Source organism: Desmodus rotundus, chromosome 2, assembly GCF_022682495.2.
Source record: "Desmodus rotundus isolate HL8 chromosome 2, HLdesRot8A.1, whole genome shotgun sequence".
Lineage (NCBI taxonomy): Eukaryota > Metazoa > Chordata > Mammalia > Chiroptera > Phyllostomidae > Desmodus > Desmodus rotundus.
In genome coordinates, this window is record NC_071388.1 from 199052807 (window position 1) to 199078671 (window position 25865).

The 25865-nt window shown below is 40.5% G+C and overlaps 1 protein-coding gene across 1 annotated transcript; it reads right to left on the bottom strand.

The window, feature by feature from the left end:
• Positions 1 to 4997: 4997 nt before the first annotated feature.
• On the bottom strand, positions 4998 to 16124 carry CCDC195 (coiled-coil domain containing 195). Its single transcript, XM_024564084.3, has 3 exons — positions 15681 to 16124; positions 9674 to 9920; positions 4998 to 5324 (listed from the first exon to the last, which is right to left on the bottom strand). The coding sequence occupies exons 1-3, from the start codon at positions 15940 to 15942 to the stop codon at positions 5201 to 5203; spliced, it is 633 nt and encodes a 210-aa protein (XP_024419852.3). The 5' UTR covers positions 15943 to 16124; the 3' UTR covers positions 4998 to 5200.
• Positions 16125 to 25865: the final 9741 nt, after the last annotated feature.

Genomic DNA, 25865 nt, shown 5'->3' on the forward strand with positions numbered 1-25865 from the left:
AATACTTTTTTTCTTCTTACTGGGTGCTAGGTATTGTAGTATGTGATTTACTACCTCATGAAATCTCCACATGCCAAATGATGTCAGTATGTCTCAATTTTAGTGATGAAGTAACTGAGGCTTAAAGAGGCCCAGTGACCTTGCCTAAGATCACAAGGGGCTGCAGGAGTTAGGGCCCAGGGCTGTCTGTTTTCAAGGCCGTGAACTTCTTCAAGATTTATGACAAGAAGGGTTGGTCTTAGCAACAATCATGTTGTACATCACCTTCACAACCGCGATTCTCAACCTTGTTTGTACATTGGAATCACTGGGGTTGTTTTGCTTTAAAGACTATGAATACTGAGGTCCATCCACAGGGATGGTGGCATAACTTGTCCAGGGTGCAGCCTGGGCAACGAGGTTTTTAACGCTCCCCAGTTTATTTTATTTTGCAGCCAGGATTGAGCACCACTGCTTTACATGAAGTTTCAAGGATTGGGGAGAGAAGGCTGGGAAGACTGGGGTGCTTTCCAGTCTTGTAGCTCTAGTTTTCAGAGGGCTGTCTTTTTTTGGGAATGGTATTTAAAGAGACCCACGAATTGCTAGATTTCTGAGCTTCAATGCAACTCTAGAAATGTAAAGCCCTTGAGGATGGAAGAAACCAAATATTTGGGAGGAGTGGTTGATTGGGTTGGTTCAGGACAGATTTGATGTTGGGGATTTTCTGTTTTAAGAGAGGAAGTGTTATTGTAGATAGCTAGATATTAATAAAGAGAGCAAAGGTAATCGGACATTGAGTTTAATCAACTGGGGAGCATAAGCCTGCTTGCCTAGCCAGGAAGCCACAGCACTTACAGACTCATTCACACACTGCAGGGCCTGCAACTCAGGAGACTTAATCCAAGGAGCACAGGAAATCTCTCCAGGACCACTGCTGGGGGGCCCTGGGGGAGGTCTGTCAGTCTAGATAGGGGTGATCTATCAGATGCCCACAAAAGCTGGGGAAGTTGATTGGTTACTTTGAAAAAGCACCAGGTCCTCCCCAAACTGAGCTAATATAATCCCAGGGGAACACACACACACACACACACACACACACACACACTCTCTCTCTCTCTCTCTCTCTCTCTCTCTCTCTCTGTCTCCTTCTCTCTCAGTGACCCACACTTGCCCTGGTCATTTGTATGTTCTCTCTCTCTCACCCAGGAACACATGCAGCATGTGGACCTAGCAGCCATAAAGGTCCACAGCAGACCGCATGTCTCCAAAGAACCACACTTTAATATGAAAGAGAAGCCCCAGACACCGGCCTTTGTTTTGGCCTTGCTATCAAGACAGTTGAACTTCTTCCATGGTGGGACAGATGGAGATGGGACATTGGAACCCAGGGGCAGACTTCCACCGAGTAAACCCTGCCACACCACAGTCTCCTGTGCATGGGTCTGTGAAATGCTTTTCTCATGATCTCAGGGAAGAGCCTGATTTCCACTGTCAACAGAAGGAGTATCTGTGCTTAATAAAGCGATGGCAGATTTTCACATAATCTATTCAGACAAGACTGTGACTACAGGCAGTGACAAAGGGGAAAACGGCCACAGTTTGGGTGGACAATACAAAAGCGTCCTCATAGTAGATTAGATAAATAGGAAGAGAATAATCGACTCACTACTTGGACACCCATTTAACTGTTACATGTGACCCTGGGGTCATTTAGCAAATTACTTTTTCTAGTGCGATAAATGGTATAGCAACTGGTCCAAAGAGTTATTTGCTTCTGAGCTACCCATTTACTCTGCTGCTCCTCAATGTCAAATGCTTTTCTTACATTACAGAATGGGGCTTGCTGGACAAAATAGTATTTTAAAAGAACAAGAATCTTCTGGATGATTTATAGAGGGAAGTTTCTCATATTTAGAGAGTCTTGGTTGTACCCCTATCTTTCCATCGGAAGTGAGTTCCTGGTCTGAAGTGACCCCATATGGATTAAAAACCCTCCAGGTTAGAGGAGAAAGGCAGGGGCAATAAAGGGGAAAGGGTGTGTTTTGGGAATTACTGCTGGATGAAATTAGGGACAGTTTTTCACGAATGACTAAAATTATGACTGGTAGTTGTGTTCACTAAAAAAAAGGGGTGCTGTATTTCTTGGAATGCTCTTAACAAAGATGGGTGTATATATGGCCATTTTAACATGGAGTTGAGTAGACGGCAGAATGAATTTTCTTGACTTTTAAATCGTCCTCAGATTCAGTCATCTCAAGGGTAAGAATTTTGAGGTGACTTCAGGAGGAGAAAGTCCAGTAAGAAAATGAGAGTTATTTCTTGAATGGAAACCCAGAGCCACAGGGAATAGTCTTTTAGTAAAACCTGGACAGGTACAAGTGTCATCTCTCTCTGAGGTCAGGGTGAATTGTGTTTCAAGTTCAACTCTTCGAGGAACTTTTAATAATGTCAAACTATTAAGTATGTATGTATGGGATTGGATAAATTCAGTCCTCCTTTTCTCATCTTTTAAAAACTAATTGTGAGAAGCTTATTGTAGACATGAAATACTTTGACTGTTTTGTGGGCCAAAGGCAGAGATCAAAAAGAATTAAAGGTATGGCAGGTCTTTTATTCATTCCCGTAAGAAACAGTGTTCTCTGATTACACGCTTTTTCAAATACAGCTTGAATGAATGACTATTTCCCTGCATTGATATTTAAAAAGCAAGTATTGCTGCAGGTGGCAGAGCTCAGTCACTTAAGAAAAGAATAACACTAAACATTACTTTTTGATTGTAATAACCACATACTTATCTACCAGATTGTTTTATCATGTTCTTCAAGTTTTCCTGCTGAGGATTTCCATAATCAGGAGGTATGACTGTATTCCACTTTTTATTTTGGTGGCAGAAACTATTGAGCTCAATGATTGTGCCTGCCGGGATTCACAGAGTGTCCTAAGACCCGTTTTCTAGAGGATGAACTGGAATTTGGACCAAGCAATCAAATGGACGCCATAATGTTTCACCTTGTCCCTGCACACAGCTATCTTTTTGGTTAAGTTCGTTCTAGATTCACAGCTTAGGGAGTAGAAGGATCTCAAGACAATGGGAGCAGACAGAATTGGGATGCTAGAAAAATTGCCCGGGCTTGCCATTTAAATCTTCTTTTGTTTCCGTATGCCTATTTGTTAAAGCACATTTGCAGAAGACCACATTTATGAAGGCGAATAGCTCTGGTAGAGGTTGGTGTACATTGATAATTGATGTAGTTGTTAACCTTTGGCTTTTCATCGCCCACAGTTATTAATTTGTTATCGTTGGTAGTATTGACCATTAAGCATTCATCATGGGTGGTTTCCTCTTCCTACTTCCTTGTTCCCTTCTTCACAGGTAAAGCAATGACTGAATGCTAGGGAAGTATTTTGCTGTCCATCTATCATTACCTGATGCTTCATCAATTTAACCAAAAGAAAAATCAAAAGCTAGAAAAAAAGTTAGCAACTTGACATATAATTTTTTTTAATTAATTTAACACCTTTATTTAAAATTAGGCCTATACTGGGAATCTCTGTTTTGAATGGAAAAAATAACAGTGCCTTGCCTTTGTTTGGTGCTTCAGGCAATACGTCCACACACAGGATCTCATGTGACTCTTAGATGCCCTGGACATTGAGAATGCAGGGACCATCTTCGCTTAATTGGGAATGCCTTCAGTTACAAACATTTTAAATTTAATGACTGGCTTAGTGTGGCGAATTCAGGGGGCAGCATGGAACTCCTATCGGACCATCAGACTGAAGTAACCATGAGTTCAGTTCAGTTCACAGAACACGTACGAAATGCCAGTCACGGACTAGTCCTTGAGCTTGGCATGAGTGGTAATTCGTTATTATAACTTTGCCAGTTATGGCAATGTAATCTGGGTGTTTGTCATTTATTGCTTTTTCTCCTGCTTGGGACATGTTTCTTTAAACTAATGTTAACACAAACTTCTCCATTTTGTAAATATACAGATAATATAATTGTGCACAAACTAAAAATGGCAGTGATCTAGAAGGTAAATTACCTACTTGGTGTGTGTCTTTGTTCCCAGATAAATGTGTTTTACATCTCATTTGTATCTTTTCCTTCTGGTTGTAACCTTGCCTCATTGTATAGCTGTTACAATGTTGACAGTAAATGAAGTGTTTCACCCATTGTGCAGCTTTTGCTTCAGGGTGTTCCTTGATTCATCCATCTTCCTTTAGGACTTGTTTGTGACCATTGGAATCCTTTTCTAGAAATGGATAGGACCACTCCTGCCTTTTCCTTGTTTCAGCTGCTTCCACTTCCACTCGGCATCAGATTAGGGGAGCCCTAGACTATGTTTCTTGGTTTCTCAGATCACAAGTATAGCTAAATAACAGAAATCACCTGGGATTCAAAGGCTCATTTGAAATGTGAATTTCTAGTCTTTTATCTGCCTGCTTCCCAACCTCTCCAACCACTTTAGTTGGTCTGGGGCAGGGCCCTGGAATCTGCATTTCAACACTCTAGAAATTTTAATATATTTGTTTTAAAAGGGTATTGGTATTAAAATGTGATTGTTGCAAACAGGAAGTGGGGATATTCTGTTGACTAGAAGTTCTTGAGGGAGTTCTGACACTTCCAGCCCCTGAGGAATGTCCTGAACCTTTTTTCTCTCCTCCTTACCTGGTTTGGTGTCTTTGTTGTTGGCCAGCCCACAGTATGTGCCACTGGTGGTAGCGATGGCGGTGTCTGTTTGTGCTCACGTGCCGGTGACATGCGATATTAAAGGACCAAATGGCAGAGTGTCAGTGAAATATCAAAGCACAGTTAACCGTAAGGACATCGCTATTGCTCTAGATTTGTTAGTTTGATCTGGAGAGCGACACTTACAATGGGAACAGCAGCGTTTCTGATGACATAACACAGATTCTGAACACCGAGCACACGATTTAATTTGCTCACGTTTAATGGTTCGCATGCTGCATAGAGAGACTGCCACAGCTGCCCTGCACATGTCAGCATTCGCCTTCAACGCCAACACAAAGTCGTCGCTTCCATTTCTTAGCCTAGTCCATGGACAAGTCCACTGACCTCACCCCGAGTTCTTGGTGTGTCTTTCTGGGCTTCTTGCCAGAGCTCTTTGCAGGGGAGGATGCTGACCCCGTGAGACCCTGGTGTTCCCAGGTCTTGGGCATCAGTCGTTTCTTAAATTTTACTCCCTCACACATTCTATTCTGCAATGGTACTTAGCTGATTTGAGGTCTGATTTACTGGGTATTTCAAAGAACTTGAATTTTTGGAATATGAGGCTTTGTCCACGGGTAACAGGAAACTGACGGTCTTTATTTTGTCTCTAAAGAAAGCAGAATAAGGGGAAGAGAAATAAAACTTATTAGCAGCTTTTATACAAAACATTTAGTTTTTTCTAAATCACCCACCACTGCCTAATGTGTTAAAACTTCATTTTAAATATATCATAATATTTTCTTTCTGCTTATTTGCTCAATGACAATTCTAGACTATATGTTGAAACTGGCCCTTTAATGAAGTCCAGAGAAGAGTGTCAATAAAACTAAAATTTGAAAATACTGAGAACGGGTCTGTATGCCTGAGAATTATTGACTTGATGTTTAACGTTGAAGACTATTCTGCCACCTCGGGCAGAAGGTCTTTTCCCATCCAAGCTCTTTAGTTGAAAAGCATGAATTTGAGGCAATTATTTTATAAACCAGATCAATCTGCAGTTATGACTTTGAAGTAACTGAATATCCATCACATCTGAACACTAAAGGGGAGAGAGAGAATATCAACAGTAATAACCTAGCACTATGTGAGTGATTATCTTTTCATTTTGCCCGTTTCCCTTTTCCCTCTAACAGTTATGTAAAATTTTGACATAAACCAGGACAAACTGCTCCCAGGAAGAAGCCCAGGGAATAGTGTTTAACTTATTGCCTCTTCTCCAATTTTGTTCTCCTTTTTCACTAAGTAAGGCCATAATTCCAGTGAATGGCAGTTAGTGGCCAGCATCTAGGGGTGCACGTACTGGGATCCATAAAATAATACCTGCTGGTACTTAGTAAGCACTCACTTTGCTGCCTCATTTCTTCTTCAGAAAAGCAATACGGTAACTGCTATTATGACTCCCTTTTTACAGAAGTGTAAACTATCACAGGATACACCAGTGACTTCTCCAAGGCTGTGTTGTTGGTAAATGGTGGAGTTGGAGTTTTAGCCATGTGAGTCCATGGCTGCCTTCTTCACCCCTTTGTTATAGGAAACAGAGAGAGTATATCGATTTTGATGTGGCTAGTTTCTCCTATCAGTAAAGTAAATAAAATAGCACTCGTCATTTTAGGTGTCTCCATGGACCTTTTCTCCTAATCTTCTTGACAGCTTGAGAGTATTTTTTTTTCTTAAATGTAGGAGGGAAAGATTGCATTTCTATGTCAAAAGTCAGGAAAAATTAAAATCCTACCTCCAGTGTTGTGAGAGCACTGGTTCTTAGAAATATTGACATTGGCATTTTTCTATAAAACACTTCCTTGATACAACAGTGGAGAAGTTCACAAGCAAATTAGGCATGATGTCTGACTGTTTCAAAGAGCCAGTCCAAACAAACAGGTCTCCATAAATCTTTGTAAAATTCTTTGAAAGCTGTTAGAAAGTAAATAAATCTACCCAAAACACCAGAGGATAATGTAATGACATGCCACTTGACTGGTTAATCCTTGAGAAAGTAAAAGAAAAAATATCTGAAAAAAATATGTGTAATTCCTACTCAGCCATTCTCTCTCCACCTACTGGATTTTATGCCAACCTCACTGTTGACTTTCATCCATTACTTAGTTTCTTGTTTTAACACAGTCCTACAATTGGCTCGATCTTTCAAATTAAAGTAGATTCCAAATTAGAAATGGATGGTGTTCCAATAGTTTATCTGTGGGCAGCCTGGAAGTTGGAAAATTTTAGCTTCAGAGAAATAATACATCATAAACATTGGGTAGGTTCCCAAACTATCATAGGAAATATATACACCACAATGGGAAAATTGATACTACTATATTTCTCAATTAGCACTGTCGGTCTGTGAGAATGTAACGGATTAAGAGAAAGAAACATAACGTTGTAAAACGTGCACTGTGCAACTTCAGACTCTGGACTGGGAAGATGTCCATTGCAACCTAAATGATGGTTGTTCATGTGTGGGGGTACGGAAGATGTTCTTTTGTAGACTTTTTACTTTGAATGCTGCATTTGTATTTTGTAATTTGTAATGTTTTACAAAAACTACATTTTGTGCTTTTATGTGACTAGAACTATATATGTATTTATGTGTGTATGTATAATTTCTTTAGGCAAAGGGCACGTCACTGCTTTTCTTCCCTCTTTGAAAACACATAGGCATTGGAACACAATAGTTGGGTGCATATTTCTTATTTCTATTCCCATAGCTCCTCTGTCAACACATCCTGTTGGCTCCACCTTCAAAACACGTTCAGAAAGTGTGCTCACCGTTACAACCCTTGGCCAAGAAATGATCACCTCTTGCCCTGATTACTATTTTTAGCCTTAGATCTGGTCTCCTTGTTTTCTATATTGTTTTTGTATAGTCTTTTTAAAAACAGGCCTACTGATAAGATCTTTCTAAAAAATGATAGTAAGAGTATGCTATGCACCCCAATTCACTCGGAATAAATCCAGAATGATTGGAGGAAAGTGGAAGTCCACCTGGGCGTTTTCCTTCATTTACCTCTGCATTCTCTCTTTCCCACTCCACTGCCTGCACAGCTGCCTCCTTGCCTTCCTCAAACACCAGTCGTGAGCCTGCCCTGTATCTTGCATTCTCCATTCTCAGTGCCTAGAATGTGCCCCACCCCCACCCCCACCCAAAATCCTCAGAACCCCCTTCTTTCTTTATGCACACAATGAGGCATTTTCTGGCCATGATATAATTTCAACGATGCTTGCTCCTTACAACCATCTAACATCATGCACATTTTATGCATTCTCTTGTTTATTGATAATCATGTTACACAGGAAAAAGCCCCACATAGGCAGGGAGTTTTGACAATTCTGTGTCCTACTGTATCCTCCGTGCCTGGAGTCCTGCCCAGCACACGGTATATCTTCCGGATGTATTTGTTGAATGAATGAATGTGTGTAATGAATGCATAAAAAATAGACCCAAATGATAGAAACTAAACTCATAATAACACTTGCTTCTCAGGACTGGGGAAGAGAGGTACAGGCCCTCTCTCTTTATTAGTAACATTTTTTCTTTTATATATAAAAATGTGTGAAGAATTTATGCATTAGTATTTGTGACATCAGTGTCTGAATATTTCTGTACTTTGAAAATTTTCATAAACACAATTTTATTAGATTTCCCATAACTACTGGATAAAGCACACACTCCGTGACCCTGGGAGGTGTTTTATGTTGGATCTTGCTCACCTCTCCATCCTTATTCACTTCACTCCCCACTGTTGTAATTTCCTCCACCTTGCTGTTACTTTTGCTCTACCTGGGATGAACTCTCCACTTTTCTCTGCCTGGCTAAATCCACCTGTCTGCAAGACTCCCGTTACTCTCTTTGCTCCTGTAACAGAACTTCTTACAAGTGAAATACAATTTTCACCCTGTCTTATAAAATTCAGGTAAAACTGGCTCTACCTTTGCACCCCACATCCTGTGGGAAGTCCCATGCTCTTTTCAACGTTTATGAGAATTCCCACCAGCCTGTTACTTCTGATTATCTCTTGATTTGACTTCCTGCCACTGCTGGATTAGATGACTCCCTTATTCTCTCCTCAACCATATTTGTTCCATTTTCTCTTCCTGGCGATAAGCTAATCAGGAAACTCAGGCCCAATTTTCTTTATTCTCCTCCTTCTACTCCTAGGAGACAAATGTGTATAGACTCTTGATAAAGACTCAAGGCTGAAGTGGGGGTTGGAAAATAGAAATGCAGAGTGTGGGGCAGGGAGGTCAAGATCTAGCAGTTTAGAACAGATACAGTTTGCTTGATGGTAACACTCTTGTTCTGAAAGAGCCCTCGGCCCTACCTGCCCCAGGGGGTACTGGCCGGCCAACTTTCTTCTTAAACTCCCAGGCTGTCTCTCCAGCGTTTTCTGAAGCCCTCCATTTCTCAGGCAGCTTCTTACTTCCTAAATGCCAATTTACATATTTTGCATCACATTTAGCTTTCTCTTTGTCTTTTGGCTATTTTAGGTTATGCCTAAAGGGCTCTTTTTATGCCCCCCAAAGCCAAACAGTTCTCTCTCAGAGGGGACTTCTGTTCTCAGCTCCTAGAGTAACTGTCTTCTCCCTGAGACACATGTTACTGTAGGGGTCCGTTTATGTACGTGTCCTTGTCAGTCCATGAAAGTTTCAAGTACAATGTTTTATTTTTGCTGACTCTTGTATCACTGGTTCCTAGCTCAGAGAATGATCATTAATAATGTTTGATGAGTAAGTGAAGACTGTTTTCCACTTACTAGAGGCACCATTTCACTTCAAATAAATGTGTTCTTTTTGATTCCTGAAATGGACATAAGTAAGATGGAAGTTATTTTGGCCCAATAGCCTATTTGCTTTTCTTTCCTCCACTAGATATGAACTTGCCCATCCAGGAGAATGTCTCGGTAGCCATCACAGCTTATGTATCTGTAAACTAGCTTAGGGCAGATTGGACCTTACCTGCAGCCAGGAATGGGCTCAGGAAGGGCTCTGTGGCTGCAATTCTTGCTGGTAAAAGAATCTTCTGCAAGCATTTTTTCTTCATTGTCCTTCTTCTTGATTGAAGAACATGCCAGTGATTGAACTGTTTCCTGAGCTTCTAGATTTCTACTGTTTGGGTAACTTTTCCCAGGTTTCCAGGGATCATTTGCAGCAAATGAATGGGTCGGTGAGGAAACAGAATAGCGCCTAACAATCATGACATTGCCTGTACAGGAGACACAAAATTTAAGTTTAAAAATCCTACATTTAATGATGTCCAGAAATGGAAAACTGTGTTGATAGTATTTTCTTGGAACTAACTACATGAAACTATTGTTTTTGATTTTTTTTTTTGCATAAAAGACATCCAATCACTGATTCATTTTACAAAATTGTCAACATTTTTAAGAGATGGGGGAGTGCTAGTGAACAAAACAACATTCTTGCCTGCATAGAGCTTATCCTCTTGTGTGGCAAGCAGACAATTAACAAACAATACAATTCAGGTAGTGATAGAGTCTAGGAAGACAAATAAGGCTGACGAGGCCAACGGGGTAGAGACAGACGAGGGAGTGGGTCTGAAGGCCATTTAAGTGTGTGGTCAGGAAAGAACCTTTGGGAACACAGCATTTAAACAGAGATGCTGATTCTGAATGGCTTTATCTCTCCTGAGTCTTAGGATCCTGCTCGTCCATGGTCCCTCATCACCAGAGTGGCCACAGATGTTTGGTCTGGCTGCTGCTAACTGGCCTACAATTGTGTGCTTTGGCTTCAGTTGGGAGAGTCATTATAAGGAAGCTTGTTGCATAGAGGATGAAAGCAAAGTTGACATGTGGAAAGAAGCAAAAATGTCTTTTGTGAAAAACTGGAGAGAGGGAGAGATTTGTGGCCTTCACTTTCTGAAGGTTTCCAATTCAATTTCTGCCCATAATGTCTTCCAATAAGCTCTTTTCTTGAGGTAAACCAAATATTTTAGAACCATTCCTGTTAACTAAAGCACATTGATTAAAAGAGCTTCATTCGAGGGAGTCTTGGTTTGTCTGGGTCTCAACTCTAACACTGTGCCAACTGCCCCCGTGGCCTGTCATCCAACATCTACTCAGACATCAGTCATCGCCCCCGAGACTCAACACACTGTCCTCACAGTTTGGTTTTCTTTTTCTGATTTTGTTTTTTTTCCTGTAAGATGGGTCTTGTAGTGCTTAGTTGTATTTAACTTCATTCAAAACAGTTCTGTTAGATTGTGTTGTGGCATCTGTCAGATCAGAGTGCACTTGAAAAACCTGAGCAAAATTGGTGAATTTTTGTGCAGCCATTTTAATATTGAAGCTGGAAAAAAGTAAGTGATATCTTCAGCATATTATGCGTTATTATTTCAAGAAAGGTAAAAATGCAACTGAAATGAAAAAAATAAGGATATATGCAGTGTAGGGAGAGGGTGCTGTGACTGATAAAATGTGTCAAAATTGTTTTCTGAAGTTTCATGCCGGAGATTTCTCATGGGATGATGCTCCATGGTTGGGTGGACCAGATGAAGTTGATGGCGATCAAATTGAGACATTCAAGAAAAATCAGTGTTATACAATGTGGGAGATAGCTGATATAATCAAAATATCCAAATCAATAAAGTTATTGGTGAAGTGAAAATGGGGCTTTTATTTTTCAGAAAAAGTTAAAGGGAATTTTTGGCCAACCCAATGAATGTTTTCAAATCGTGATCATCTCTCCTCACAGCTTTGCCATTAACTAACAGAAGTATAAGGAAGCCCCACCCTGTGTTTAGGTTTTGAGGAGGCCGAAAGCACAGTTATGTCTTACTCATGTTTGATGCCCATGTCTGCAGAACACAGACAGCGAATTATTATGGCCATTGCGAAAAGTGGAGGCTGCCCTGGCTTTTTATAGTTTGGAAGAGCAGAAGATAAAATTTTAGGCACGAGTTTGGGGAAAGTTTAAGTTCAAATCTCTCTGAAGTGATTAACTACAAATATTGTTCATCAATTCTCTTGAAACACTTCCTTTAGCTATGATATATAGCTCCTATAATTATCTAAAAACAGATTTATGACTATTGACAAATATAAATATTTCTGTTTAAAATGATTATACAAGAATCTCTTTTTAGCGAGTGGTAAAAAAACCCCACACAGCAGAGGAAATTATGCCAATGATAGTAAAGCTATCTTTATTCTTATTTGGGACTTACACTCCAGCTTGACTGTGTAGCAAATAGGCTCTTTGTTCATCTCGCTGGGTCACAATAGTCTGTGTCCTTTAGTTTCTGACCAGTAAAAGGGAAAATATATTCACCAACACAGCATCATGGGGTCATTAGCACAAGTTTAAAGATCACTGCCAAGTGCAGTTTATTGGCAGCAAAGGAGAGGAGTAGATTGAAGGGAGCCAGAGGTCCAGCAATGCTGCGGGTTCCCTGTAAAGAGACTTTATTTTATCTTCCTTATAGCAAATTACCTCTTTCCTGATAGTCCCAAAGTCAGGCTGCCCAGGGCAGGAGGGGCGAGAGAAGCATCCCTGAGAGTCCTGGTTGAATTTCCTACCTCCCAAATGCTTAAACACAATTACAGATGTTTCCATAATTTACCCAACAAAGATTCATTCTGACAAGGGCCTATGTGTGTGTATGTATTATATATATATATGTGTGTGTGTGTGTATGTATAATATATATGCATCTCGCCAAGCAGCTGTGTCCCTGGGCTGTAGCGATAGTAGATCTGTGCCCTCAGCTGAGAGATCAGGAAGCAGGATTCTCCACTCATCCATGCTCATTTTGTCTCGCTACACACATCACAGAACCAACACAGGGCCTTTTCAGTTCCAAGTGACTTGCTTCCAGGTCCTGTTTAATTGTTCCCGTTCTTAAAGTGAGACTCACACTTATGGTTTCACATCATTCCTTCTCAAAGAATAAGTTTATATTATTCTCATCTCAAAAGAGAATTGGACATGTTGCGTGATCTCTCTGGGTGTACATCCTCAACTCTAAAACATGGGATGATCTCTGAGTTCTTTTCCAGTATCAGGTTTCTATGATTCGGCTGCAAGTATGAATTTTGATTAATACTGTAAATATCTTATTATAACTGCCAATAAAAAACTTATACTCAAGTCAAACAACATTTTTCTGACATAGTTAATGATATTAAGGCAACTGTTATCAAGGAACTCAGGTTGAGTCTTACTTGTGCTATTTCATTGATGCCCCTCGACAGCTCTATGGGTAGATTCCACTACTATCCCCGCTTTACAGGTGAGGAGGGTGATCAGAAAAGCATGTTACACTAATGGAATCATGAAATTTTATAGTGTCTATTCCGACCCGCTCATTTTCACTTGAGGGCGCTAAAGTCAGGAATGCCCTGTGGTCGTCATGCGTAGGCCGATGTTCTTTCTACTGTGTCCCTTGCTTTCAAAATAGCACATCCCATATAAAACACAGGTAAGCATCATTTAAAGTAACTAAACTGGGCTTCTGAGCACAGATTTCAATCATATTTCTTTCTGTGTTTGATCCATGGCAACAGGGAAGCGTTCCCAAAATTTATCAAATGTTTTTCACCTGTCCTTTTCAAACATAATGCTAATATTCTTATCGGCAGTTATCCTCCCTATGCTGAAGATGTGTTGTATCCATTGCCTTATTAATATTCTAACTCCTCTCAGCTTGATGGCAGGCTCTGTTCTTCGAACAGTATACTGCTTGGTTTAGAATAGCACTAGATCCACGAAGACCAGTCTCTCTTAGCAGGATAAGCATCACAGAAAATAGCTGTGGAGGAGTGTTGTTGACCTTTGGAGTGAGGCAGTGGTTTCCAGTTGGAGGACCTTTCGTCCCCCAGGTGACATTGAGAATGTCTGAGGCATTTCAGATGGTCATGATTGGAGAGGGGAGGCAACTACTACGGGCATGTAGTACTTGGAAGCCAGGGAAATGGCTAAACATCCTACCAGGCCCAAGACAGACCCCTACAATGCGGAATTACTCAGCTCCCAAAGTCGAGAATCCAGAGGTTATGAAGTCCTAGAGTAGGGAGATATAAATGTCCATTTTTTTTCACCAGCAGAAGTTCAAACCTCCTCATGGGTTATGCTTTCAATTTTATTAAATAAACAGCAGACAGAACTACGCAGATCCAAACTTGTACTTGACAAAAAGGGAAAAGACCCTGATTTAAATCTGTTTCCAGCTTTGAAATGCAGGGTCTCGTCCTAGACAGAGAGTTCTTTAACAAAGAGCAGCAGCTGGTAAGTATGACAGGCCTCATTGCCAAGCTGTTCGGGACCTCTAAGTGGCATTGCCGGAGGCCCCTGGCAGACGAGATTAAGAGAGCTTTGAGTATTTAATTATATATATCAATTTTATTTGAATATGCTGTGTGTAGGCAAGCACTGACAATTTCAATGTAGGATGTATTTTTTTGTTGTGTTCATTTCTGACCTCGTGTATAGTTTTCACAGTCAAAATTATTCCCAGTAAAAGGTGAGAGATTTGATTTTTAGAATATATTAACATTGACCTTGCATCTTGGAGTCTTTAACCCATATAGTAGGTTGAATTATGTATAACATACATTCATACAGGACAGTAAAGTTCTTTGTAAAAATGGATAAGCAACGATATCTGCCTTTGGTTGTGTGTTCACCAGGCGCTAATACTAAGCACTAGATCTATTATTGCAGTTAATCCTCACAACCACGTGGGATGGGTACTATAACATTTTCTCTTTTTAATTTTATTTTTAAACTACAAGTCACGTTCAATATTATTTTGTATTAGTTTCAGGTGTCCAGTGTTGTGATTAGACAATTATATAATTTGTGAAGTGATGCTCCAGTAATTCAAGTACCTACCTGGCACCATACATAGTTGTTAGAACGTTACTGAATATATTCCCAGGGCTGTACTTTACATCCCTATGACTACTTTGTAACTATAAATTTGTACTTTTTAATCCCCTCAGCTTTTTCACCCAGTCCCCCAGCCCCGTTCCCTCTGGCAACCACCATGTGCTCTGTACTTGTGAGTCTGCTTCTGTTTTGTTCATTCATTTATTTTGTTCTTTAGATTCCGTGTATTAATAGAATCACACGGTATTTGCCTTTCTCTGCCTGACTTACTTCACTCAGCATTTCATTTGTGTGTCGCAGATGGTAAGATTTTATCCTTTTTAATTAGCCAAGTAATATTTCATTGTATATATGTACCACAACTTCCTTATCCACTCGTCTATTGATGGGCGCTTGGCCGCTTCTGCATCTCGACTATTGTAAATGTCACTGCAATGAACATAAGGTGCACACATCTTTTTGAATTAGTATTTGGGTTTTTTAAAAGATATACAATACCCAGAAATGGAATTGCTGGGATATACGGCAGTTTTGTAGAAGAATTTTGAGGACCCTCCATACTGACTTTCTAGCAACAGTGCACAAGGGTTCCCTTTCACATTCTCACCAACCTTGTTTGTTGATGTGTTGGTACTAGAACATTTTCAAATGAAGAAAATGAACATTAAAGATCAGTCAAGTGGCTAACGAGTGACCAGTCATTGGCATCCATACCTGTCTGATTCTGATTTCATACATGCAACTCTTGTGCGATACCATTCAAGCTTAGGAATTGAGCCTGTTGCTTGATATACGTCCATTTGGTGTTCCGTTATGTAGCATTTAAATGCTTGAAGTCAAAAGACACATTGTAATGTGAGTGATTTTCACAAACCTGCCTTTCTTATCTTTGTAGGAATATATGGAAATAGTTTTAATGTTGCCAAAATATGTTGTTTAATGACGCTAAAGAAATGTTTGCCCCAAGGTTTAAAGTTCATCTAACAACAGAAAAAGAAAGAAACTTGCCACTGTGAACATCAAATGATACAGTTATGTGAGAGGCACAGTAAGCCTGCCATTTAGGAGATATCTGCAAATGTGGGCACAGCCCCGAAGATCTATGGACTTTCTTTACCTTGGTTTTCACGCACGTCTGGTGCAGTATCAGTGGAAATACCGCCATGAAGAGTTGCTGGAGGTTGTCTGGGCACTTTTCTTTGGGTACCGAGGTCTGTGTCTTCCTCTTCCCTTCCATCTTCTGATTGGCCCCCTGAGCCTGGGCTTCTCTGGTTGTTTGAAGTCAGCTGCATCCGGAGGGCCTGATTCTCCTTCTCTAGCATGTGGATCTTGGCCCGCATTTCCTGGATGACTCTCACAAGCTGGACATTAGCGTCCATCGCCTCTTCTCTGGTTGCTCTGGTGTGCAGCTCTACGGGGACAGGTCAACTTTGGCTCATAAACTAAATGCACAGTCTCCTCAGTGGGGCTGGCTGATCCGCCCATACAGCTTCCTGAACAATAGAGGTCATTCTTCTCTGTGCCATCTTTCAGCACCTGGGGAGTTAGGCTGTCAAGGGAGGTAAAGGATTTCCATGACTTATTCATTCTGGGTTTTGTTTTTCAGAACAGAGCTTTTCTTTGTATTTTACATTTCATACCAGTCCACAGTTCTAGAATATTGTTCTGTGTCTGAAGAGAAGAGAATGCTCCAAAGTGTCCAGTGAGAAGCAGTTTCTTGTTTCTGTCGTGAACTCTCCACCCCATCCGCCAGTCAGGCTTGTTCTCTGTTGCTATTTCTGGGATCGAATGTTTCATAAGGTCACCAGCTGTCACAAGCACATCAAAACTGGCACATGAGAATTATGCCTTGCCTTCTCTGTAACATGTCATAATTCTGTACTTTTGGGGTAAATTACTAATGTTGACATCTGTTGGTTAAGGGTAATCATAGGGGGTCATATAAATTGCAGCAAGATTATTTAAATAAAACGCTTATAATGATATTTATATCCCTCAAGATAAGATCAAGGATCATACAATCACTTTTCAGTAGGTTTCTATCTTATAAGCAGTTTTGCTGTTATTTGGGGGTCGGGAAGAGATGAGCCACAGAACATGTGTGCATGTATGCATAGCCCATGGACACAGACAGCAATGTGCTGAAGGGTGGGGGTGAGGCTGGGTGGAGGGGGAAAAGGGGGGAAATGGGGGACATCTGTAATAATGTCAACAATAAAAATCTTTAAAAAATGTTTGCTTGGACAAAGGCTGCTCAGGGATACTTTGGGAGTGTAAGAAGATACAGGTTTAACATTAATTTTTTTTTTAAATTGTTTTTCTATTACAGTTGTCTCAGTTTTCCCCCATTGCTCTCCTCTGCCCACACCCAACTTCTTGCTTCCACAGTAACATTAATCTTGAATGAGAAAGATATGAAACAGTTAACAGCTTTCATTACCTATTTCCTGAAGAGGTTCCTTGGTTGGAAAGGAAAAGCACAATTCTTAAATAGTATGTGCTCTGATAGCAGTATCTGTTTGGAAATTCAAATAAAGCTTATATACATGTACCCTTTTACAACAGGGTAAAAGTGAGTAGAACATTTTTCATGCTGATGGTTTAACCTGCACACCCATTTCTTGCTGTTTTGCGGGAGTCAAATGTTATACATGGATTTTCAGCTGTGTGTGGGTTGATGCCCTTCATTTCCTCATTGTTCAAAGGTCAATGGTACTATTTCTGTTGTATTTAAATGAATTTCAGTGAACAAAGTAGTTGTGGAAATACGGAATATGGAGTAAGGTGAATCTTAAAGGACATGCAGTGTAATTACGTATCAGATAAATATTTTTAAAAACATCTCTGTAATGGACTGTGGACCCTGTATTTGAATATATCTTCTGCAGGAGAGTGTCCTTCTTCCTACCAAGGAATTCCACTTGCTTTTTGATTAAAATTATTTACATTGGCCAAACACTGGCCTCTTGTAGTTTGTTTCTAGTGTGTCCCTTTGGAGAGGAGAAGCACATGTCTGATTCCTGTTTTAGTGAACATTTTTATTTCACCACGTTCTAATGAGTGTCTACTCTCCAGAACAAACACCCCAGTTCAACTCTTCATGATCTAATGTGGGTTCGAGGACTTGGGGTTCATCATGGCCACTCCCATTCAGACATGTTTCCATTGACGAAAAGCCTCTTGCACCAGGATATCCAGGTCTAAATGCATTCTCTTGGAGGTACCCAACTAGGCTGGAGTATACTGCCACACCTTCTGCAAAGTGTCTTGTGGGAAATATTCCCCCAAAGGGGGCAGGAGAGATCATTCTTGGAATTGTATTCAGTCAACAAGGTAAGAAGTAAAAATAGCTTGTACAACTTGGAAATAGCAATATATAATTGTTTATAGACAATTTGATTATATAGCTAGAAAGCCCAAGAAAATGAATCAAAAATGTTATTTTGTAATCTACCCCATGTTAAAAACAAACACTAAAAAACCAGTAGTTTTCCAAAATGCTATTAATAACTATACAGAAAAAATAACTGAAAAATATTCCACTTACAATAGGCTCCAATAAAGAAGAAAACTCAGGAATTATTTTCTTTAAGGTTTTAAGGTTTATAATGAAGAAAATCTAGCATTTTACTAAGATAGGATACTTAGGAAAACAAAAGCTGTGCTCCTGGTGAGAGAACTGTATATTTTAAAGAAATAGAATAGTTTTATAAACCTAAAAATGTTGAGTGAAAAATTAGTATGTCCAACTACATGTCGAATGCAATCAAAACCATGTAAAAAGAATTAGAAAGAAACACCTCCAAAGGAAAACAAGTTCTATCTCTGTGTGGTAAGATTTTTGAAACATTTTATTTACTTCTGTGTGCTATCTGAATTTTTAAAATTCTATAGTTACACAAAAGTCTTCCATAATGGAAAAATTAAAAAATGAAAATAATATTGATGTAAGGAAATTTATTAAAATGAACCTTCTTCCTTTTTGCTCCATCCTTCCACCTCCTACCCTTCCCACCACTAGCTGTCATCTGCTCTCCATCTATGAGTTTGTCTTTATTTTGCTTGTTAGTTCAGTTTGTTCATTAGATGCCACATACGAGTGAAATTACATGGTGTTTGTCTTTCTCTGACTGGCTTCTTTCACTCAGCGTTATGTTCTCCAGGTCCATCCATATTGTCGCAAAAGGTAATCCTCACCAGCACTTGTTATTTGTTGATTTATTGACGATGGCCATTCTGGCAGATGTGAGATGGTATCTCATTGTAGTTTTATTTGCATTTCTCTGGTGATTAATGATGTTGAGCATCTTTTCAATGTCTATTTGCCATCTTTATGTCCTTTTTGGAGAAATATCTGTTCAGGTCCTTTGCCCATATTTTAAATGGGCTGTTTGTTTTTTGGTGTTGAGTTTTGTAAGTTCTTTATAAATTTTTGATACAAACCCCTTATCAGATTTATCAGGTAATATGTTCTCCCATTCCATGGGTTGCCTTTTTATTTTGTTGATTATTTCCTTTGTTGTGCAGAAACCATTTTAGTTTGATGTAGTCCATTTGTTTATTTTTTCTTTTGTTTCCCTCACCTGGGGAGTTAAATCCTATAAAAATTGCTACAAGCAATGTCTGAGATTTTGTTGCCTACGTTTTCTTCTATGATTTTTATGGTTTTAGGTCTAACATTTAAGTTGTTAATCCATTTTGAATTTATTCTTGTGTGTGGTATAAGAAAGTGGTCTTGTTTCCTTTTCTGCAAATATCTTTCCAATTTTCCCAACACGGTTTATTGAATAAAGAATGGGCTAAAGATACTTTTTGACTTTTGATTAAGTCAAATGGCTAGTGAGAACTCAAATTTAATACCAAACTAGTTTTAGTCTTTAATAGTTGCCATAATAATTTTAAACCTTGATGTATGAGTAAAAGTTGTTCAGAATTAGTAAATTTTTATGTGAATGCTAGGATTGGTAGTCCCATAATTATTTGTAATATGTTTTTAAGGATGTTAATGTCTTATGCAATGGAGCAGGCTGGGCTCAGAGAACCCTGTTTTGGCAACTGACCCATTCAGCAGAGTACAGCGTACCGGGTGGGATGAGAAGGAGGGAGAAGTGGTGACTGGGGCTCATGGAGAACAAGTCCAGTGGCATACTCCTGGAAGTCCAGTCTGGCAAGTAGTTACGGTGTTTGAAGTTCATGGCAATAGCTGACAGGTAATAATTTAGGCAAGAAACTGGTTGGGGGCCATAGCCCGAAGGATGGCAGAGCAGGTAGTTGCTGGCTTGTAGAAGAGCTGTGGCCTGTGCCACGTGACTCTCTGATGGAGCTTTGGGCCTTTATCTGGAACTAGTTTAATCAAGACTGTGGGCCCTTTCTCTAGAGCAAGGGTCTTTAGACCCAGTCACCTGGGAGTGCTTGCTTGAAATGCAGGTTTTGGGCACGACCCTGGACCTATTGTGGACTCTCTTGCACTAAATTGGTAAGTCACATGGTAAGAAGCTCCCTGGGTTATTCTTATGCATATTAAAGTTTTACAATTATTCTAGAGCAGTACTGTCCAACAGAAGTATATTGTAAGCCACATATGCAATTATGAATTTTCTAGTAGTCACATTAAAAAGGAAAAGAAACATATTAAATTAATTTTACTGTGTTTTTTTAAACACAGTATATCCACGATGTTGTCATGTCAACATGCTAGTAAGTATAAAAATTGTAAATGAGATATTTTATAAAGTTTTTCTCATGCTAAGTCTTTACAATACAGCGTGCAATGTTAGAGTCCATCATGATTCAGACACTCAGTTTTTGTTGGAAATACTTGATATGTATTTAGATTTTATAGAACTGAAAGTTGGCAAAGTGGACTTGCTCACCCATTGGCTGCTAACATACCAGCGTGCACTTGGGTATTAGTGAGGCCTCTGCACAGCAGCCTCCAGTGCCCCTCCAGCTCAACAGGAGTAGAGGGCACAGAGATCGATGGTCTTATGTGATCTTGACTTTGGCTCTGCCCTGTTTTCACCTGCTACCCCTCCCCTGGCTCCACCATTCTGCTCTGCCCCAGTCACACCAGTCTCCTGGATTCTGTAAACACTCAAGGCACATTCCTGCTTTAGGATCGTGGTCTGGATGTCCCTGTGATTGGGGATGATCGCCCCTGATGTCCACATAGCCAATTCCCTCATCACCTACATCAGCTAGCTAGGAAACCCCATGCCACCAGCCTCCAGCCGGAGTTGGCACTGTAGGGGCAAAGTAGGTCTTTGGGTCTTCCCAAATCTGAGGGCAAAGTTTTAAAACAGGAGATTGCATTAGCATGTCTGGTTCTCAGACAGCGGAGAGTTGGCACTTAATGCCTTCCTTTCATCCTCCTCAAATAAATGAGGGCAGAGCCTGCTCCTTTTCTGCACTTAAAATCATGTCTTGCTGGAATATGGTGTGTAGGACTGAAGGGCAGCTTCCTTATCTGTCAGAGCCTTCAGTTTTGGTCGGTGACAGAGGATGAGCCAGGTGAGATTAGAACCCAAGGATTCTGACTGCCTCATCATCACTTGCCCATGCATCTTTCTGGGTGGAGAGACCCACTTCTTTAGCCTCTAAGTCATAATAGAAAAATGTCACTTACATGAAATCTTCTATCTCACTTTTCAAGTAGGCACACATCCTGCTGTTATAAATTATTTAAACAACTGCTGAAAACTTCTATTTTTGCAGCACTTGCTGAGAATTTACTTTGACCTTGAACTTGATATGTAACTATGGTCAGAGTTATTTCCCAGGTGACCAGAAGCATCTGGTGTTGCAATGAGCCCAGACTGAGGAGCAGATTTGACAGTCTATCATCTCGCCATTTTTTTGACATTTGAGTACCACAGTGACAGAGCAATCATGTGGAAAGGAAGGAGGAGATGAGAAGTTTGTGATGGGAACAGCATCCCTGAAATGCTGATAAGCCTGTGAGAGGGACATTTAAAGGTGCCCTGGGCCAACTCGTGTGAAAGAAATTAGTTGTTTCCCTATACAGCCACTTGTGGGATGACCTTGGCTCAGCTAGCTTTGTGTGCAAGAAAACACTTTCATGAAGAGATGTTTGGAAAGGAATGTCCACCATCTGAAAGACCACTCCGCAGTGCGTTTCCAGTGAGAATAAGAATTGCAAGGCCTCCTGGAGACTTGGCAAGTGTGCAAAAGTTTGAACTGATATAGTGGACAGGAAGATCCTGAGTCCTAAAGTCCTGACTTCTGCTCTGTCACTAATTCGTGACATGTCACTCATAAAAGTTCGGGCATTGCAGAAATTATAAATTCAGTGTCTTACTCAGAGAAGCAGCTAAAACAACAGCAACAAAAATGAATGAAGATGCTGAGATCAGCAACTACTCAGTTCCAGCCACTCGATATGAAGGAATGTAGAGTTAGTGTTTCCTGTTTCTTAGACTTTCCAAAAGACGTTGAGAATCCAGATTTTATGAGATCTCCACATTTTTATGGCTGGGTAACTACTTGAAACTTTCAAATGTACTGTGTAGGTCCAACAAAACGAGTTAGAGAGAGTGGACTAAGTCCCTTGGTGGTAGAATCCTCCCCGCCCCCCATGAGAAGCTGAGGACCAGAACAGTAACAGAACTTTCCAAAATCAACTTGCTTTAATGAACATTTACTGAGGGCCAAGTTTAGGCCTCCAGGCAAGAGATCCTGTAAAGATCTGGCTCTGTGAGCTTCCAGGTGCAAGAACATCTTCTTCTTCTTCTTCTTTTTTTTTTTTTTTGAGTCTGAATCTTCATCTGTAAAGGGAACTTAAGGATAGTTATCTCCATGGGTAATTGTGAAAACTAAATGAGTTTATGCTGAGAAATGCACCTCAGTGCTTTGGAATTAGTAAGTTTTCAACACATGTTTGTTGAATGACATCAAGTCTTAGAATTAAAGATTGCTGGCTGATTGTATTATTTGTCATCTAGCACGAGTCATGCAGGGAGAGGGTTTTGGAGGTGGAGAGACAGGAAGGGTGGAAGAGCATAGAAGGTAGGGGAACAGAGCTGACGTGTCGTCCGATTCAAGTCTTGGCACTTAATAGCTGTGTTACTCCTCCCTGCTGAGTCCCAATATTTTTAGTTTCATGAAAATCCACCTTGGAATATATGGGCCTATTGGGAAGAAGTGATGTGTTTATGATATTGAGTTTTTATTATGACAAAAATTATTCAGATCTACTTTTAATTACTTCAGTAATGTTCTGTAGTTTTACCCATAGACATCTTCTACTTATTTTATTATGTGATACTTTCATTACCCTTTAGCTGTAAATATTAAAAAATTTCTACTGTTATCATCTCATTCCTCCATTCAATATTTATTTACTTCTTACCATGTGCCAAGGTCTGTTCAAAGCACTAGACATTTACTAGTGATCAAAAGGCGGAAATTCCTACCTGTATGAAATATGTATCATAGTCAGAAGACAGCAAAGAAACACAGTAAATAAACAAATGTAAAGCATGTTAGAAGGGGGTAATGGGCATAGAGAATATAAAGCAGGAAAAAGGAGCAGAGAGTGCCAAGTGAGGGCAGAGACAGTTCAATTTTAAATTCATTTTTAAAATAGAGCCACTGGAAAGAGGTCATTGCGAAAGTGACCCGAGGGGAGGGAGGAGGAAACCGAGGGGGCCACAGTGTTTCAGATGCTGTGACAGAGAGAACAAGGGCACTGGTGGACCTGTGTGTACTCAGGTTACGTTTGCGATGTCCAGGGATCTCAGGTGATTTAAGTGACATAGAGGAAGCAATAGAAAGAGTCAGCAAGGTAACGAGGAGCCAGATACTGCGTGCTCTGCAGGGTGCTGGGCAAACTTGGGTTTATTTTTCCAAATAACAAACTTTTCAAATCCATTTACATTTATTGTTATTATTGATAGATTTGGATTTATTTCTCTTTTTATTCTCTATTTGCGATTCTTTTGTCTTTGCTTCCTTTTCATCCTCTACCTTTGTCATCCGACGGCTTAGTAAAATTCCCTTTATTTAACACTGGTGTTAAAACACAGCCTGTGAACGCCCTCTCTGGGTTTGGGTTCGGGCTCTGCCCCTTCTTAGCTACATGACCTTGGGCCGGTTACTTCACGTCTCTTCACAGGGGGGTGCCGTCCAGCACTTCCAACAGTATTCGACTTGTTTGCTGTTACCCTGCTGGTTTGGAATCGACATATTAGTTTTATTTCTATTCTACCTATACTGTTAATTTTTAAATGTGCATACTTTTCAATAATGCGAAAAGTTATTCGATATCTTTTCCTCCTTTTGACTACTGTAAAACCTAATACTATTTACCTTTCCATTAAATATTTCCTATTTGTTAGTGTTATTTAGAATTTGGTTTTGAAAAATAGGATTTGTTTTTTACAATCATCAGATTATTAAATTTAACAATGATCTTTGTTTCTGTAATTACCTTGGTTTTCCCCTGGGTTCATCTTCTTCTTTTAGTGATTTTTTTTTTTTACCAGTTCTTTTAATGAGGGTTGGTGGGAATATAAACTATGCTTATATAGCTAGATAAGTTTTTATTTTGTCCTGCCTTGTGATTGAAGGTTTAGCTGGACATAAAATTCTGTAACATCTATAAGGGCTCCTAAAAATTCCCAGCCATCATTGTACATCATTGATTTTCTTTTAAACACCATCTATCAAGTACAAGATTGTGAAATGGTTCTGACTGCTACAGTGGAGAGACGCAGGGAGGGAACGAAGGGCTGGATGAGGAGGAGCATCAGACTGCAGACTGCAACTTGTCCGGGTCCACTTGGCCTCTCCAGCAGGAGCTGCTCCTTAAAGAAATCCTGCAATGGGCAGGAATCTCCGGCACTAGTAATCCCGCTGGTTTAGCACTGACCAGCAGTTCAGGGAAGTGAGGTTTGGGCACGTTTGCAGCAGATCTGGAGGTGTGGCAGCTCAGCTAGGCTGTCAGGCAGCAGTGTTCCCCACTGCGGGTTCTTTATGGGAGGTCCCGCGTGGGTCCTTTGTGGTTACCAGGTCAGTGTGCTACTTGGAGTGAGCTAAACGGTGTCTCCCAAAATGATATGTCTATGTTTCAATCCCTGGACTCTGCCAATGTGAGCTTATTTAGAAACAGGGTGTTTGTGGGGGAGCTTTGCTGCAGAGCCCCCTGTCCACCATGGATGAAAATAAATCTACCAAGATATGATCTGCGTGGGGAGGAAAGGTGGCTGATCTCTCAAAGGAGAAGGGCCAAGAGCCTTTTCCTCAATGGGCTTTTATTGGGTTCAATTTGCACAGGAATACAGGTAAAGCTCATCAATCATTGTCAGGCAGTAAGGATCAAACAATAGATAACAAAGAACTCTAAGGGCTTATTCTGAGTCAGGGTCAGTTAGCTAAAGGGCTATAAGATTTTGGGAAACAAACTCATTTCAGGCTTGGACCCTTATCATTTAAATTGAGGGTATAAACAAAGCAGGTTTCACAGGATTGTATGCATTCTTTCTTAGGCCTGAACGCCCCTGGAATCCACCCTTTCCAGCATAGGACTGCACCACCCTCTGTCATTGTTTCAGGCTTAAGTCAGGCAGGGGAAGTAAGGCAGCCAAGAGATTAGGAGACTTCTTGCAGACAGAATGAGGACTCAGGCTGTCAAAGCCGAGGGGCGAGGGTCCATCACCCCCTTTTTCTATAGCCCCCTGAGTCCTTCCCTGTGGGCCTCTTTGCGACCATGCCTGTCTTAGGTCGCCCCTTCCTTGAGGAATCTTACCCGTCATTGGCTAACTGGTCAGGCTCAGGGCCAAGCAGGGTGAAGTAAAGTGGGCAGGGGTGCTGCTCGTGTCAGGGAGATAAGCTTTGTCTCCTTAGTGGCTTCTGGTCCCAAGGTCTCTGACTCAGCCTTAACCATGGGGGTTACAACTTCTGAAACCAGGCAGGGCGGTTCCCAACAGGTGTTTGCTGATCTAGTTGAGAATCTTGAGATGAGATCAGTAACTGAGTGAGACTAGCAGCTGCTGTACTGGTCAGTGCAAACACATAACTATGCCTATGTAGCTAGATAGGCTTTTCCATCATCGTGGGAGGGCTTTTGAACGATGCTGCTCTCCAGTATGTTATTTACATCAGGCAACATGACAGTGTGTGTGTGTGTGGGGGGGCTATGAGTACATACTCACAGGCAACTGAAATCATATTGGAAGAATGCCTGAAAAATGCAGTTACTGCACTTGGCTGTGGTCCTCAGTGCTGGTCGGGCTGGTGCCTAAGGCCGGCTGTTCCCTGTTCCAGACCATACAGCTTTCTCCCT

Coding starts and splice junctions, on each gene's coding strand:
- CCDC195 (XM_024564084.3), bottom strand. CDS start 15,942: ATGGACGCTAATGTCCAGCTTGTGAGAGTCATCCAGGAAATGCGGGCC. Junction 9,921..15,680: donor AGACGTGCGTGAAAACCAAG/GTAAAGAAAGTC, acceptor TCTCCTGTACAG/GCAATGTCATGATTGTTAGG. Junction 5,325..9,673: donor GAGCCCATTCCTGGCTGCAG/GTAAGGTCCAAT, acceptor TGCTTTCTTTAG/AGACAAAATAAAGACCGTCA.